We start from the raw sequence: 18,030 nt of genomic DNA, 5'->3' as shown, positions 1-18,030 counted from the left end.
GAAGAAACAAGGATTGCACTTCACTAGTTCCGCAAAGGAAGAAAAAAAACATCCAATGCAGTCCTTCTTCACAGCCGATATCTGACATCGATCAGCGGTTCCCCGTAGGGCTGTAACTGGCATGTTCAGCGGTGTTGGAGCTTAGTAAAGCCTGCATCACAGCGAGCAGTGACACCGGGTCTGAACGGAGGGTATGAGCAGGGTGTGGATGTGCTGATAGCCTGACAGTGGTAGCTCACCTGTTAGTGTTGCTGATGGAGAACACCGAGGAGTATTCGCCCCTCCGGATCACCCCGACCGTCCGGGCGCTGAGCTCCGCACTGCGGGGGAAACGAGAGGATGTCCTCGATGGCAGCCGGGAAAACGGCGACAGGGTCTTCCCTGAGACGGAGAAGCTATGGTTCAAGGAGAGCAGCGCTAAAAACCTCCGGAACAGGGACTTCTTGTCGCCGACCACGATGCTCAACACGCTGTATGCGGACGGGCAGGTTGGTTTGACTGATACCTGGCTGTTGGGTTATTATGAAGGGGTTTATTGTACAGTTTGTGGTGTTTTAATGTTAACGATATATTCATATAAAACCGCTTCATACCCATAGCCCTCTCATGAAACGCTAGCTGGTGTTAAACATAGCCATTAGCCAGTTGAAACTTGTCACGCTTTGACACTGTATTCTTCCACTCAGCATTATAGTTCCCCTGGTGTTCGCTGTGGTGACGGTGTTTTTGTTTAGCGCATTAATATTTAAATGGTCGGAAGGTGCTTTCACTGTTCGGAACGTGAACTGGCCAATAGGGGCTGGGGACAGGAACTATCTGCTTCATAACGCTCAGCTGAGTTCAGCTGACAGAAAAACATAACTGAATGCTGACTTGAATCCTTCAAATCCCCAAATGTTAATGTTTGAGTGGTACTGAGACAGCTGAATTGATCGGTGGCCGTTGACTTTGCCCCATCATGATCGACCAGACATGAACAGCCTGCGGCAGTAATTATTAACCCGTGAGCTGCAGATGAAATATGGGTCAAACACGCATAGAGCTGCAAGCCAGAGAAGCAAGTCTAACTGTGCAGCAACACTAACACACGGAGGCCTGCATAGCTTGTTCGTGTCAGTCTTTCTCAAAATAGGACGCAACTAAGATTATGTCCCCTTTATAAATACTAACAAATGTTTCTATGATGTATCAACATGTGACAACATCATCTTGTTGACATGTTGTCAACATGTATACTGATAGAATATAATTGAAGGGATGAAACTCTCTTTAATGGTCACACATGCAGAGCACACAGCACACCATTTTATGCAGATGCCAACATCTGATATGTTTCCAGTGACATTGATATGCATCTCTATAAGATCATGAACAAGAATGCAAGGGGAAACGTTTTTTAGACAGGCACATCTATGTGAACTAAGGTTTAAATGACATGCTAGTACAATATCCTCTTATGTCAGTTGCATGCTATTTCACTGTATCAAACCACCTATGCATATGCACACAAAAACCTTCTTTTAAATATATACATTTGGTGCTATACTTTATATTAGGCACCCTATCCATTGTAATTCAATCATTACATGACTTATTGTGCTGATGCATTTTTATTTCTGAGCTGAGCTCTTGTCCAATACATTTAACTGTACTGTTTACCATGTGTTGTGTAATTCTACATATGATTAGTCAACTAAAAGTGATAAACAATTACCTACAATTCCTTTTTTCTCCTTCTCACATAAAGTTGAATTCATGCATACATACATTAGTCTCTAATTACCTGCTATCTCCGCCCAGGTCCCTCCAGCAGTGATGTCCAGGGTCCTGTCCCTGCGTGGCAGTGGGGTTCTCCCTGTGGCAGGTGGGGAGGTAACGGGTGAGGGTCTGAGGGTGAGGGTGGACCGGGCCGCAGCCTTCAAAGCTGTCCTGGCAGATGCAGCCACAGAGTACCTGAAGCCCTCGGGCCAGAGGCAGGGCTGTGTGGTGCTCAACTGCCCCGCGCTGCACCCTAAACCCAACACACCCACTCCTGACACACTGACCCTGGGCCAGCTGAGGACTGTTCTGCTGGCTGACCACATGGGGGCACTGCTAAGAAGACAAGGGTAAGTCTACAGGTTAATCCCACATTTCTGAACTATCTTGTGCCTAAAACTTTAATAGTTTTACTCTATCAAGGGGTCTTTAAATTATGTTGTTTATTATCAACAAGAAAAAACCTTGTGTTTTGTTACTTGTATGGGTATTGGGGATACATTTTTAGGCTTTGTTTCACTCTTTTCTTACTTATTAATGTTCATCAGTCAAATGAATTGTTCCATCATCTGTGTATAAAATATAAGTCTAATTATCAGCCATAGAAGGAAACCCCACTTTAATCACTAAAAACCTCTTTACCTGTTCCAGATTGGCAGTGTCTTACTGCCCCACGCTTCCTGAAGACAGCGACATCATCACCTTTCTCCGAGCCCTGGGCATCGATTGGCCGACAGCTCCAGCCAACTGGACCAATGAGGAGCGGGAGGAGAAGATTCAGGAGGCGCTGGAGAACTCCCCATACAAAGAGAGGGAAACAGAAAGAGGCAGGAGAACCAGCAGAGGAGGAGGCGGAGGAGGAGGAGGCGGTGGCGGTGGCGGAGGAGGAGGAGGGAGGAAGGCAGAGGAAGGCGAGAATGAGGGAGGCCTCAGGGTTAACCTGAAACGCGTGTTCCAGGAGGAGGGGCTGCTGGGATACGACCCCAGCATCGGTACCTGCACAGGTGAGGCCTCAAAGACATGTTTTCAACAAACAAGATATGACATATTTATTCATGAGCTTGTTGTTACCTTTGGGTAAAGCCAGGCTAACTGCTCCCACTGCTTCAAGTCTTTATGCTGAGCTAAGCTAGTTGTTTCCAACGCTATACTTAAAGGTCCCCATAGTAGTTTCCTACTTCCTATGATGTTACAATCACTTTTAATAACCAAATGGCAATAAGAGCAAGTGTTTTTCTTGTACTGTGTATATTGGAGCATTACTGCCACCTATCAATCAGTGGAACTGTGTGAAATACTAGCAGAACAGTTTAACACGTCATCAAGATGGGTCCTCTTAATGGGTCCTTTAACAACCAACATTTAACCACTACTTGGCACTCCAAGAGGTCAAAACTCCACCGTAAACATTTAAAATACAAATATGAGTTAAGTCCCTCAACTATGATAGAACTTTAATTAGTGTTATTCACAAAATGCTTAACTATTTCCTTCAAACCATTAGCAGTGTTACCATGCCTTTAATAGAAGAGTAGCTGAACAGATAGTTGGCATGTAATGTTAACTGGTAGGACATGTTTGTGTATCTGTTCCAGTTCACAGAGACAGTGTTTCCCACCTGGCGCAGCTGGACCGAGCCACTGCCGACTGCACAGTAAGACACACACACTATGCAGTTTCAAAAAATGTTCTCATTAAAAATGACATAAAACAAAGCATTGATTCATATGCCCTTGCTTCCTCTTCTATAGGTAGCCATGGCAACAGTGTTACATGTGACTTCCTGTCAGGATGAGTTCCGCCAGCAGCAGATAGCAGTGCTGTGGAGAGCCAGTGGAGCGACACACACACAGGTAACCACACACACACGCACATCATGTATTACCTTGTGTTCCTATCTTTACCTGCTCTTCTCTCTGTGTCTGCAGAGACATCTGGTGTGTGGGCCGGTGAAGACTCCTGGCTCTCACCTCACCGCTGCACAGTATCTGCAGTAAGTCACATCTCACTGTCTGCCTCCTCTCTTGTGTATTCTCAAAGTTTCTGTCTCCTTCTATATGTCCGCCTCCTCTCTCCCTGTTATGCTCTCCAGTAGACAGAGGTTTATCATCACCAAACACTCTCACTAGGATCTCGTCTGCACTGTGACATTGCACTTCTAGTTAAAGTAAATTAAAAGCACACTCGTTGGTGTTAATAGGGCTTTAAGAGATCTCTGTGATATCACATAGTCATTTTAGCCCAGCTGTCTGGGTACGTGTCTAAAAAGCGCCTTGGTTTCCTCTCCTGCAGGCTGAGAAGAGGGCAGATGAAGGAGGCCTCAGAGATGAAGTATGGAGATCAAGTAGAAGGTGCGTATTTATGTACATCCTCTTTGTAATGTGCCTCAGAAGCAACTTTCTCCTAAATGTCTCTTATATCTTCTGTTGAGAGAGAGAAGTCGACTCCAGATACACAAAATGTCCTTAACTATACAAGTCTACTCTCACCATGATGAGCTAATAGATCAATCCTACTTGAACACAAATTAGAGGCGTACGTGAGGAAAATACTTTAATAATCTGATCATTATAATAACTCTAAAACACAAAATAAACAATGTTAAAAAACTTTACCTAAGACATGATCAAAAATAAGAGGAAATGTTATCGCTTCCTGCATGAGGGACATTTTTAATCATATGCTCCTCAGTTATCACATTGAACTGACAGATGATGAATATGAAATGAGTGTCCTGCAGTGAAATACAACCTCCTCCTTTTTGTCCTCTTGTAGGTCAGACGTGGGATGACATCATCAGGGTCATGACCTCTGCCACCGTCAGATTTGAGCTGCTGTCAACGGTCCACACCAGTCCTGTGAGTCATCATCAGCTGTGTGGTTGTGAAAAATGTAGTCATTCAATGTTATCCACGTATTTACAGGAAAAACACACATTCACTCGCACTAAGTTATTCTCTTTTATGTGCCACCTCCAATGATGGGTGCTAACATCAGACCATGCATTTAATTGATGTGTATTTGTCAAAAAGTGCCATATTGGTTCATTAGAATAAGGTCACTGATGACAATGTGCTCTGATTTTTTATAAGTGGAGCCAGAATGATTGACAGCTGTCTGTTTAGGTGACACTGGACGTCCAGAGGGAAGGGGGCGTGTCCACCAAAGGGCCGAGAGGAGGAGTGTTTGTGATGTATAACTGTGCCAGACTGCACACTCTGTTCGACAGCTACGAGAGAGGGGTGGAGAAGGGTGAGTTATGCAAGAGATTCATGTTTCATTCCTCTGGTCAACAACGTGACAATCCTCTAACTCAGACTGCTGCGGCCTGGCAGCATTCACTTAGTCCAGGGGTCGGCAACCCGCGGCCCACGGGCCGCATGCGGCCCTTTAAGCCCTCTGCTCTGGCTCCCTTGAGCTTACACAAAAATAAGAAGGAAATAAAATAAAAGTATTTGTAGGACTATTTATATTTTGTTGCATGGTTGAAAATGTTTCGTATCTTGTATTTTGAGGTGATACGGCGACACATAAATAAAAAACAAAACGGTTTTAATTAGGTCAACTAAAATATGCGTCACATCCTGCTACGGTCCCGCGCGAGCGCCTTTTCTTGGAGGCGAATAACCTGACCCCCGGCTCGATGAGCGAACTATGGATAAATCAAAGAAAAGTACCGGAGGAACACAGGATTTAATTCTGTGTGGACAGAGTTATCTGCTTTCACAGCAAACGATGCTGGTTTACCGGTATGTTTGATATGTAGAGAGAAGTTGTCAACGGTGGTGCAGCCTTTACGTATCAAGGAACAACAAGGGAGAGGAAGACAGCTGACGATCTACAGTCATAATTCAATGGGGTATGTAATTTATTTCAGAAAACACTTTTTGTTATATTCCATGGAATGCTCTTAACGTCCCGATAGCAATGAATATATTAAATGCTTTGACAATAAATACATACAAAAATGTATCTCTGGAAGCCGTAGCGCTGTAAAAAGCACGACCAATCATCTGAGCCGGCCAGGCTAAAATAACTGGATGGCCTACCTGCCTGTCAGCCTTCCATCTGTGCACAAACTTATCTCGTGCCCTCATTGGTCATGTGCGCGTTCGTGTGTGTTGGAGGAGGGACTCTGTAAGAAAGTCTGAAGGAAGAGGCATATTTGTTCCGGTTGTGTACTTTCAAATTCTAGCGCACTCGAGCTGGTTTCTCCATTCTTACCGACCCTACCTTTAACTCTTTTTAGGGTGCAGCTATATGTTTTATTTATTTCAAAGTGGGCCCATTTTAATAATGTTTTGTTTTCCTTCAAATGTGCAGAGGACTCCCCAAGTGCTGTGTTTAATTTATTTTAAAGTAGGCCTGTGTATTATTTTTAATTCTCCTTATAAGAGTTCTTTGTTTCTTATTAGAGGTTAACAGTTTTATATCATGTAATAAATAGCCTAATAAATGCAAAACATCTGTAGTTTTTGTCTGATACAACAATAAAAAACTATGAAATATGTTTCGCGGCTCCAGACAAAAAAATGTTTTGGAAAAAGGAGCAAAATGGCTCTTTTGGTCAAAAAGGTTGCAGACCCCTGACTTAGTCTAAGAATTTAAAAAGACAAGGCATACTTCATCACATTTAAATCAATATTTCAATTAAAAAGAAGAAGGCACAGCAAGAGTCATAAGAGTTCAGCAGGAGTGTGATATGCTCGGATAAATCACAGGCTGAATGTATTGCTCTCTTGTAAAAGTGTTCTGTCACACATTTGAAAGAAATCAATACAGACAATGAATGTGGTGAGCTAGTTCTATATTATCACTGTTTAATAAAAAGAGACATCAAAGATTTGCTGCCACTTTGGTCCTGTAGGTAAACAGAGAAATGCAGGACAGTGGTGTCTTTTCATCAGTGGTCTTATTTCCTAACTTCCTATAGAAGTTACAATGTTAGACAAATGATAGTTAATCTACTTTTCTTATCATACAAGAAGATGTCTGAGAACTACAGTCTAAAGCTGTTGTTGCTTTCTGGAGACAATTTGACACACGCAGTGCATCCCTGTGACAGTAGGGAAAGACCAGTGGTAAAAAAAAGTGTCCAAGTCATTCAACTACTACTTAGTACGTTTTTCGTTGAGTGTTTTGTACTTTACTTAGTATTTTTGTATTCTGCTACCTTATATTTATACCCCACTACATTTCAGATGCAACTATTGCACTTTTTTCCTCAGCGAGTTACTTTACAGACTCCAATTTTTCTCAACCGATAAATGATGATGTAATATGATAAACTAAGATAAAACTATACATTAAGTGCCAACATAATTGAACGGGTCTGTTGGAGAGGCAGCCCGATAAAATAAATCAATCATTTTTTGGGGTTTGTTTATTTTAGTATTTTATTTCATTTTAAGAAAATAAAATAGCTCTGGAAAAAATGAAGAGACCTCAACAGACATTCCATTCCAGTGTCTGTTGAATTCCAACACAGAGAAATGTTGTCAGAAGTTTGGAGAATAAATAACAACAAAATACATAAAACCACAGAAACTGATCATTTAGCATTGTTGAATTGTATCGTATTCTATTTGTCATGTCGTGTTTCTGGCTGTTTACCTGCAGGTCTCTACCCAGAAATCCCTGACACCTCCAAGCTGGACTTCTCTGCTCTGAAAGAGGAGGTACCATGTTGTTTTATTAAAAATACGTTAAACTCTTCTCACTTTCCTCACACACACTTCAGTGTTAATCCTTCCATGCTGTCTGTGTTTTGACTGACAGGGCGAGTGGCTTCTGCTGTTCAATTACCTCATTACATTCTCCGAGCAGCTGGACCAATCAGGACAAGCGTTAGACTGTGAAGGGGGAGGAGCCAGAGTCAACATTAAGACTGAACAGGTCAGGGGATTGAGATTCATTTATCACTAAACAAAGAGGGGCATTAAACCAAACTTGGCTGTTATGTTTATGTATATACATTGATTTGTTTATACATCATTATGTTTTTCTAACTCTTGTTTGTGTTCCTCAGATCTGTAAATTCCTCGTGTCTCTCAGCAAAGACTTCAGCTCGTACTACAACAGAGTCCATGTGCTGGGGGTGAGGATACATTTACTTTTGATCATTTATACACTGTCGTCAATAAACTTAGTCTTGTACTTGTACAGTATATATGATCGTGTTTATTCACTGAAAGGGAAATATGAGCTCAGGAGATGTGAGTCAGTGAGTTTTGGTGAATATTACTATTTTTAATTTATATATTTATAAACAATTTTAAACAGGTGTTTTTGTCTATGTTCCCCCACTGTTGAACAGAGATTAGTGTGCTATGTTCTGGTTATTTCATTGTGACTGACAAACATTCAAACAATGTTGAAAAAAAACCTACCAGTAGTATGTAGTATGAGTTTCTTCTAAATCTTGCTGTTGGTCTGACATTTTCTTTCTCTTTCTTTAACCCACCCACACATTTCCTCTTCCCCTTGTCTTTCTGTCTCTCTCTCCAGGAGCCGCTGCCTCATCTGTTCAACCAGATGTTTTGTCGTCTGCATCTGTTGAGAGCGTTGAGAGAGCTCTACCACAGCGCTCTGGAGACCCTCAACCTCCCCCCCATCAGGCAACTATAGCCTGGACATGATTCTCTCTTCCTGGGATCTCTGCTGACCCTACCTCTTCACCTATCTCACTTAGACACACACTCACATGTGTTTTGCAACTGTAGCTTCATCACGTACACACTTCCTTTAGCAATGAACATGCATTCAACTAAGACAATCCCTTATTTTGGCAAAGTTACAGCTCAGTCTGTGACAGTCGAGTGTTATGTTATACAGGTGCCCACTATAAGAGATGAGACATATAAAGTACTAAAATATGACCCATAAATCATTACATGTGATGTAAGTAACCTCTCAATTGTTCAGCTTGAATTTCCTGGAGAATGTGAGGTGTTGGTATGTTGAAGTATCAGTTTCACATTTGAGGTTATGCTTTGTTTCTTACTGAGAGTTAGAGGAGATTATCACCGCTCTAATGTCTGTACAGTTAATATGAAGCTACAGCCAGTTAGCTTAGCTCACGACCGCAAGCAGAGGGACAATCTCCAATATACAAGTTATATCTTGTATTTGTACAAAAGTATAACAAAAACATTATGCGTTTGACAAATGTATGACTGGGTATTTTGCAGGATGTTAATGGTCCCAGTCGATAAAACACATAACCATATTAAAACTAGAAATGTTGTTTTACACTTTGGTTTTTGAACATTTTGGACAAGAATATAAAAAACAATGACAATCATGTTGTCCATATTCACTGTACTTAAGAGAGTTGTATCAATCTTATCCTCTAACCCTCCATAACAAGGCTAAGTGTAGTTCCAAAATGTGAAAATATACATTTAAAACAACATACGTCTTGCCAAATTTTGTATTAATTTCCAATTCTAACTAAAGCCTTTATTTTACCTTTCCAAAAATCTAATCAGGGTCAAATGTTTCAAGTAGGTTAGATTGAAACTAACAGTATTATACAATTTAAACGCCTCTACAATTTATATTTCTGAGAATGAAAAACATTTGTATTAATCATGACATTATGCATCGAAAAAATACGCCAGTTTAAGAGAATCAAAAATGTCCCAACTGTTAACGGTGAAATTGTTATGACAAAGTCAGACAGGACATTTTAATATACCATAAATCAAGTTATTAAAGTATTGGGTTTAATTACATTAACAATTAGATTTAAACATAAGGAAATAAAAACATTACTGGGTGCTTCACCTCATTTAAACTCTACACCTTGTTTCACTTTCTAATTTGCCTCAATATGATCACAGTCCCCTATTAACTGTCACTGACGCGTTTCCACTGCAGCGGATAGCTCGCTTTAAGCGTGCCGAGCAGAGGCGGATTTAGGATTGTAGATCCGGGGCTTAGCCCAGGAGTCGTTGGGTTGGGGGGGTGCAGGGGTACAGTGTTATTTTTTATAAGTGGGGGGTGGACTGAACATCCTTTAGGGGGGTCGTCGCCTCCTCTCGGGGGGTCCGGGGGCATGCTCCCCCGGGAAGATTTTTTTTTAAATATTGAAGTTGAAAGCATCAATCTGGTGCACTTTGAGAGCAACATTAACCCTACCTTAATAACACCTTAAAGCGGACAAAAGGCACTGGAGAACACTCATTAACACCCTTTAATGAAGCAAACTAATGCCTTAACTCACTCAAATAGTCGTTTACTTATTAAGGTGAAACGAATGTGCGTAGATTTTTAAAGGATGCGGATAGTCTCACCTTGATTCTGGCGCATTGCTTATCGTTTTATAGATCTATTCTCATCCACCATCTTTGTTTGTGACGTAAAGAGTGTAAGAGTCACGTTTCTGAATCGGACACTCTGAGTGGATGCAGTCACAGCTAATCGGAGTCTGATTCAGAGGGTTGCCTGTCAGTTCTGTTGTTATGTGTACTGAAACGAGAGCCGGTATAATTCCACCCGTGAAAACAAAATAAAAATTGGAATACGTTATTTTAGTGTCTTAAAAGTAGACTGAGTTATGAAGGGTTAACGTTACATCTTAGGATACTTTTTAGTCCTGTTCTGTATACATACTAACATATAAGGGTATACTTAGTGTGGTTACTCCATGTTTACTAGCTATAACATTAACGTTACATCACTCTTTTTCACTTCTTACTCAGTCAGCCAGAGTGCAGATATCACCATTAGATTAACAAACCTGAAACATCATCCATTTCTTGACTGCTGGTGATGACATTGTTGTCAGCTGCTGATACTGCTGCTGCTGCAGATTGTGGCGCCGGCTGCTTCAATGACAATAACTTTCTAATATCCATAACTGTAGGCTATTAGCTTAAAACTCGTCAGGCACTAGGAAGGATCACTTCTTCTTCAGGGCAGGCTACGCAGTACGCAGGCTAATGTCCCACAGTGGCTGCCTCTCTGGTGGACTCCGGTACTGCACATTACTCCCGAGACGTTTTCAAAAAAATTTAAATTTAAATATATATATATTTTTTTAAGTTAAACATCCGGGGCTTTTCAGAAAACATCCGGGGCTTGAGCCCAAGTAGCCACCCCCTAGCGCCGCCACTGGTGCCGAGCCGTGCGGGGCCCGTTTTTGGTTGCGTTTCCACTTGGCCTAGTTTTGGCCCGGGGCTACTTTTTCACCTTTTTTCTGGCCCGACTAAATCGTGGTTCTAGGGCCAGGAACAACCGGGCTGAGTATGCTAAACTAGAGGGAGAATCGCTGGCAAGGGGGCTACAACTACAACAAGATGAACATATTTGACCGTGATTTCATTGTAATACACGTTTCAAAATAATGCCGAAGTAACAACATACTGATACCGGTTAGTAAAAAACCATGAATTAATGCTTTGACAAGTCTGCAGACAGACGGCAGGCGAAAACCCTTTTAAAATACGTGTTTTCTAAATGTAGCTTGGCTAAGCTAACGTTATATATGCTCCGACCGTCCACACTCACAACAACGGCCTATACAGACATAAATAAACCAGCGACTGTATTCGCCATGACACAGGCAGTCTGTGGTTTGTACTTGTTTAACTTTTGTCTAGTTTCTGAACAGATGAGTCATTCCTAGCATTCGGTGCCATTTCAGCTAGGTTAATAAAAAATAAAAAAACATAATTTTCCATGTTTTTTTTAATTTAATCTGAATGATGGCTTGTTAAAGTATAAGAAAAATGTTTTGGTCAAGCTCAGGATATTATGTTTAAATGATTGTGACCTAATAATCGGATGCAAACGAGGCAAAACTTCCACCCTGTTACAGACATTCTCATGTCTATTAAAAAGTGTTTTGACTACACAATCATTATAAATGTTAATTATCTAACAGCTGAAATGTTCCTTATTTAACCTCTCAAAAATAATTTAACAAACATTTAAAAAAAAAAGAGCATTATTTAGAAAAATACTTGTTGTATTTTGAGGCACAATGTAAGTTCAACCCATTTGTTTTAGAATAAAACATAATTTAATTGGAATGTGGCTGCATGTTTTAGTAAATTAATTTGGTCAAATCATTCCCTGCAAAGGACTACAAAGACATGGGTCATATTTGTTCATTTCATTTAATTATTATAAAAAGAAACACAGGTAACAGGGTGGACACAAGAGAAACAGGACGTAATAGGGGGGACTTCACATCAGTGAATACAATAACATATTTAATTAAGAACATAAATCCTTAAACATTACATTTAATTAATGGTGTTAAAATGTTATATTATATATTATTTAATTACATTTCATTTTACCAAGATTACTAACAAGAATTATTATAATTAACAATAAAAGCCCACCCGCCCTGCATCCCCCAGGCCCTGACAAATACACACATACTCCAAACTTCAACCATAAAAGTCCACCCAATACAATATTCATGAACATATTCAACAGTTAATACATATGTAGTACCAACATTCTCCATCTATACATCAACCATCTATTCCATTAGCCAGCAACCCAGGTGCTTCTCTAAGAAACTCCAAACAGACTTTTCCAGCTGGACAGACCTCTTATTGATTGGTTGCAGCTCTGTAATGAGGCATACAATCTGGTCATCTCTGTACCAACTTACGTCTTCTCGTGGACTGGGCCATTAAAATTTGTTAATGCCATTCCTATGCATACACTTTATCTTCAGGTCTTCTTCCACCTCCAGGATGATTCCTGGAAAGGGTTCACCATCATACTTAATGATGCACCACTGCCCAATTTCTTCTTTAGTGAGGACCTCAGGCCGGGTTGGTTCTCTGGTGCATTCTTGAATCGGCTCTTCTACCAAGCTCACCTCCTTTAGCCCATAGCACGGACAGTCCAGTTTGCCCTTGTCAGCCTGGCAAAGACAGGTTATGTCCCTGTATTTGATAATCCCTGGAGAGAGGCAAATTACTTGGTGTATTTTCATAGTTCCTTTCACAGGCACAAGCTGCGGCCCATCCAACATTTCCTGCCCTTTTTTCTCAACTTCTTCTTCTCCCACGAGAAAAAGCTCCACTGAAGTGCCCGACTTTTTTAACTGGTGGAACATGGTTTCCGCATTGGGGATATCTTCTCCATGTTTGACAATTCTGTCAGCAGATCTTTTAAGGGTACCCCCAACACCATCTGGAGCACCCTTTCCATGGCTGGCCTCAAAAAAGTTCCAGCTGACGGCTTGAAAGCCTTTTTTGAACGGCTCTTGAGATAGTAGGTAAAAGTTACCCTTCTGTTTGTACTGAGTTGCTGGGCCGTCACTGAAAACATGCAGGCGATTGATATCAGGGTGTCTCTCCCTCACCATGTCCAAAATAGGGTCAAGATGGGCCCAGATGGCTGGGGGATCGTGGCGTCTGGAAGGTGAAATGGTGGTGAAAGTCACTGGAGACAGTTCAGCTGCTGTGTAAAGCACTCCAGTGTGCAGGGTTGCTTGCTGGTGGGAACCTCCAAAATGGACAGATTGAATTTCCTTAGAGTACTTACAGGAGTAAGTTTCACTGAAATCTACATGAATTAGACATTCATTGCTCCTCAAGTTTTCCCTTAGTTGTCTATAGGCTCCATACTGCCACCGAATGTTAAATATGTGCCTTCTAAATCTGAACAGTCGGTCATGAAAGTCACATGCAAGTCCATCCTCTGTTGTCATCACATTTTTCTTAACAGTGATTGTTGACCTTTTCCCTGGCTCCTCTCCATTATGGATGTTGGCTTCCAAAGACCACTGGGTAATACCTACCTCTATGTTTTCAGGAGCTCTCAGCATTTTATGTGTTGTGTAAACACAGTCTTTACACTCGCCGTATGCACAGAGTTTGGATTTTGGATTGCACATGGATTGCACATCTACCATTTCCTCAATATTTTTTGTAGCTGACATGCCTTGGCTATTTAGAGTGTTGGCCATGAACTGTAAGTTCTCATGAGTTTTACACTGACAGGTTTCTCGATCAGCTTCTGTTGGCACCACAACCCAAAATGGTCTCAAGGTGCAGAAACACGAGTAAGAGACCCGATGTTGATGCTCAGAAAGGAATTTCTGGTGCAGATTTTTCATCGTGTCAGTTAGCAAACCTTTTTGATTTTTCGTCTTCTTTTGAGTGACAGTTTGTTTTCGTCCCGTTGTCATCCGGCTGACGTCATCTCTCAAATAGAAAGCTTTTACTTTTGCTTTGCATTCAGCAGGTAATCTGTTGCTCACTTAGCCAAGAATTTTCTGTGCATCCCTCTGCAGCCTGTATTTCTTTATAATCTTTCCTATTGTTGTTTTAGCAATTATTTGTTTCTCTCGTTCCTTCCGGGTGTTTTTGTATTTATTTCTGATGTCTTCAATTATGGCTTCCTGCAATAACAATCTTTTCTAATTGTGTCCTTAACTATTTGATTGTGAAGCAGGTAATTCACCCTAGACCGAGGGGATTTGTTCTCCCCAGCCAAACGCTGGTCTCTCTTTTTGTATTTGTAATTTTTTCTAATTTCTCTCTTCAATGTGGCCTCTAGTTTTTCAATCTGGTTCTGGAGCCTCCTTCTCCCCCTTCTGACATTGCTCCGTCCAACACCAACGCCTATAACACAGGAAGGTTTTTTATTTTATTTCAAAAAGTTTATTATCACAATTTACAATCACTGAAACACAAAATTGTTTGCTTTATCATGTAAGATAATTCAAATCCAGATACACACAATCTGCAAAGCATTTAACCCATAACTTTATTCTAACCTTGAGGACCCTTGTTGTGCTGCATTGTCTCGACTTCGAGGTGGAGTGGTCATTACGCTGGCTCTTGCTTTATCCCTAAGCTTTTTCTTATTTTCTTGCTACTTCTTTCTCTGTTCTCTCCTTTCTCTTTCACTGAGGTCTGACACTTTCTTTTTTTTCCCTTCTTCTCTGTCTTTCTTCCACTTTGCCTTCTCTTTATCCAGGTACTGCTGCCTTCTTTCATTGTCTGAATCCCTTCGTGCCCTGTAGCGTCGCTGCTTTTCTGCATTAGACAACGCTGCCATTTCCTGATAAATACATTCATACCATTAGATATCATATAATTTAAGACTATATATAACATATATGCATATTAAACAAACAATACATAACAGCACATGCTGGAAATAGTTAATCATCTAGCCTTTAACAACCCCTTACTGTATGTCCACCCTGTTACTGTGAAAAATAGTAACAGGGTGGGCGGTAACAGGGTGGACATTTTATGCTAAACTTGGCTATTGCTACATGTCTGATAATGATCAAGCTAGCACTTGTGACAACAGAGAAAGATATTTGATAGCTATATTCACATTTGTTTCTAAATGTAAACATTTTGATCAGTTTCCACAAAAAATGAGCATAACAGGGTGGACATGTTATGCTTTACCGCAACAGTTAAGTTAGTAAAAAACATTAACAAATTGTTGAAGGAAGAGTGCATACTTACTCTGCTTCTTGAAGATGATTTTCCCGCTCAAAATGTATCCTTCTTCTTGAGTCATACAAATAGTAGAATAGTAAAGGGGCGTGTCCAGAGGGATTCAAATCAGAGTAACAGGGGGGACATTAAAACAGGGGACACACACATTTAAAAAAACTTTAATCAATAAAAATGAATTACCTTTTTTTTTTTTTTTTTTTGGTGAGGAATATTAATAAAAGGGTTACCCAAAACAGTGAAACAAATGTAGAATTTGTTTGTATTTGTTTTATTTCTTTGTTTATATCTGTTAGAGAAGTTGAGCAAACATGATTTGGGACACAGCAATTTGGCCTACTTGTGCTAAAATCTGAGTAATTATTTAGCATTTTGAATATCCTGGGAAAATAACATTGATGTTTTATAGTAGAGGGGAATAAACATGTAAAACCAAGCTTCTAAAAATAAGCATTTGACCTTTTACATGCAAAATATATGATATAATGTGTTGGGGACCTAAATGGCACTGAATGCTAGGAATGACTCAGATATGAGGAGCTCTGAGTGCTAAGAGCTAACGGCTGTGTTGTTTTTCTGGGGCTCTCATTGAAGATGACGTCACGGCTCCGCCTACACTGCGTTACTATAGTAACTGCCCCAGTTCCTAAACTGTAATGGAAGCGCAGCATTAAAGTGAGCCGGGCCTAATAAAGCCTAACCAAACCTAGCGAGGCCTGCAGTGGAAAAGCGCCATTAGACATATGGGTGTCTTACTCACTGCCTGAAAAGAGTCGTTTTGCTTTTAATAAGCCTTGCTTTACTGTTAAAGGCCCCTTTCATGTACGTTATCCACCGTGTATTTATTAATGACACAAGATTATTTATTGTCATTTAAAAAATGGTACAGATCATGTATTCTGCACATGAGTCTTACTTGCTGTGTTGATATGAGTATTCAAAGCCCTCCTATCCCTTTTACCCTGCTTGACAAATCACAGATGTTTAGTATCAATCCTCATGCCAGATGTTATAGGTGTTCATCATTGATTGACAAAGACAGTACATTTAGGGCATCGTGCCATAACGTTAGGAAATGCATGAAATGGCATGAAAGTGATATACTGTATATGGAGAGTTTTATGCCAAAAATGTTATTTATACATTTTTCTTAATGACCTGAAATTGATCCTTGAATAATGTGAAATGTGTTGCCAATGCCATTACCCACTATCTGTTCAAATGTGCCATAACTTGTTTTAAAAGCTCTGATATACATTATTTAGTAAGTTGGTGTTTTTATTTTATTTTGTATTAATATTTCATGTTGGAACAAAACATACACAAGTCTAAAGAAAATCTTACTCCTCACTGCATGACATGTTGTTTGACCCCTGCAAATGTTGCTCGTCTCTGAATGGTGTTCTTAATATTTAGTTTTTTTACATTTCTTTAGAAAAGGGACATTCAATATGCGGATTTCTTTACAGTGACTGGCTTGATGACCACAGCTGTAATCGCCACAGTATTAAAGGGAATAAGCAGAATGAGGGACGTTTTGATACCCTAGTGTCTCTGTAATATATATATATATTTATATAATAGATACAGTATGCCATGTTTTCACCCTCAGGCCTCAACATCTTTGACCTTCTTCCCCTCCTCTCTGCTACCCTCGCTCCCATCTCTTCTATCTTTTGATCATGTGCTGTGTTTTATTCTCACATTCAGTCTAGATGCAGCTGATTATTGAAGTTCAATTGCTTTCCTATCAAATTATTCTTGTGTACATGATTACATTCTTGATGTGGAGACTTTTCAGCTGGAAACTAATCAAGATTACTAAAATCCTAGAGCATAAATAAGGCTTTTAAAGTAAGAATGAATTGCTCATCCAATATGGCTTTATAATGGGTATTTTCAGTTTTACTTATCTCCTTTTCAGTATTAAAAGAAGTTACATTCTAAAGCACCAGCTGTTAGCATTTCAATCTTCAGAGTATGTTCTTATCCTGAAAAATCTCCACATAGCGTTCTGACATACATAGTGTGTATGCCCATCTCAATGTAAATGATAACTGCTACACACATCTGCCCGCCTACAGTTTCTGTGTCGTTCCTGTCTGCAGAATTAAAATAACCATGACAGACTCTCCTGCTGTGTGCGCGTGTCTCTGAGAGATGTACATATGTTATTCTATAGATGAATCCCCTCATGCTCCACTAATGCACACGGCCCGAGGCCACATACATCTAACAATAATACTACACATTTCATGGATATACAGTAGAGCTGTTAACAGTGATCCATCACTGAAGATATAACCTCGGTAATGTGACGTGCCATTTGTCTTTGCCCTTTTCTCTGTTTCCAGTCGTTCCTCTTGCCTGGAGTCCTGACTTCCTGTGTTCTTCTCTTTACTTCCAACTTGTTGACTCTATTTATAAAAGTAAGGCACTTACTTAATTTCAAATTTGGTGTGCTGACATTTCTGCTCAGATATATCTCAGGGTAAAAACATGTAATACTATGAGTTATCCTGTTGATTGCTGATTTTATTTTTCTCAGGTGAAAGCATTATCCTACAGAGTTCTGCAGGACAAAGTGAGAGACAGTTCTGATATTGTATTCACAAAACCCTCTGCTGACTTTGTAAATACCAACGCACGCTTCACGGTGTAGTTTGTTGGATCCTACTGCAGGTTTCTTTCCTCCATCTTTGTCTCTACCATCAATACTTTAGAGTGGTGTGTAATGCATACATCAGTAAATCCGTATTAAAACAGCTGGTACTGCTGCATTCCAATTTGAAATCCGTACTACTTTTATATGCAGTTG

The 18,030-nt window shown here is 40.2% G+C and overlaps 1 protein-coding gene across 2 annotated transcripts; it reads left to right on the top strand.

Annotated features, from left to right (window-relative positions):
- The first annotated feature begins 9 nt into the window (after positions 1-9).
- On the top strand, positions 10-17,734 carry dalrd3 (DALR anticodon binding domain containing 3). 2 transcript variants are annotated; one of them, XM_034209097.1, is made up of 13 exons: positions 10-488; positions 1,801-2,108; positions 2,410-2,762; positions 3,354-3,412; positions 3,510-3,611; positions 3,687-3,751; positions 4,051-4,109; positions 4,534-4,616; positions 4,884-5,010; positions 7,378-7,436; positions 7,537-7,653; positions 7,787-7,855; positions 8,266-9,170. In XM_034209097.1, exons 1-13 carry the CDS (start codon positions 255-257, stop codon positions 8,383-8,385), a joined length of 1,755 nt encoding a protein of 584 aa, XP_034064988.1. In that variant the 5' UTR covers positions 10-254; the 3' UTR covers positions 8,386-9,170. The 2 variants fall into 2 exon arrangements, with proteins under 2 accessions (XP_034064988.1, XP_034064989.1); XM_034209098.1 differs by lacking the exons at positions 7,378-7,436; positions 7,537-7,653; positions 7,787-7,855; positions 8,266-9,170 and adding an exon at positions 17,567-17,734.
- Positions 17,735-18,030: the final 296 nt, after the last annotated feature.

This window comes from Gymnodraco acuticeps, unplaced genomic scaffold (assembly GCF_902827175.1).
Source record: "Gymnodraco acuticeps unplaced genomic scaffold, fGymAcu1.1, whole genome shotgun sequence".
Classification (NCBI taxonomy): domain Eukaryota; kingdom Metazoa; phylum Chordata; class Actinopteri; order Perciformes; family Bathydraconidae; genus Gymnodraco; species Gymnodraco acuticeps.
The sequence above is the reverse complement of the archived record's forward strand: the minus strand, read 5'-3'. Positions and strand labels throughout refer to the sequence as shown.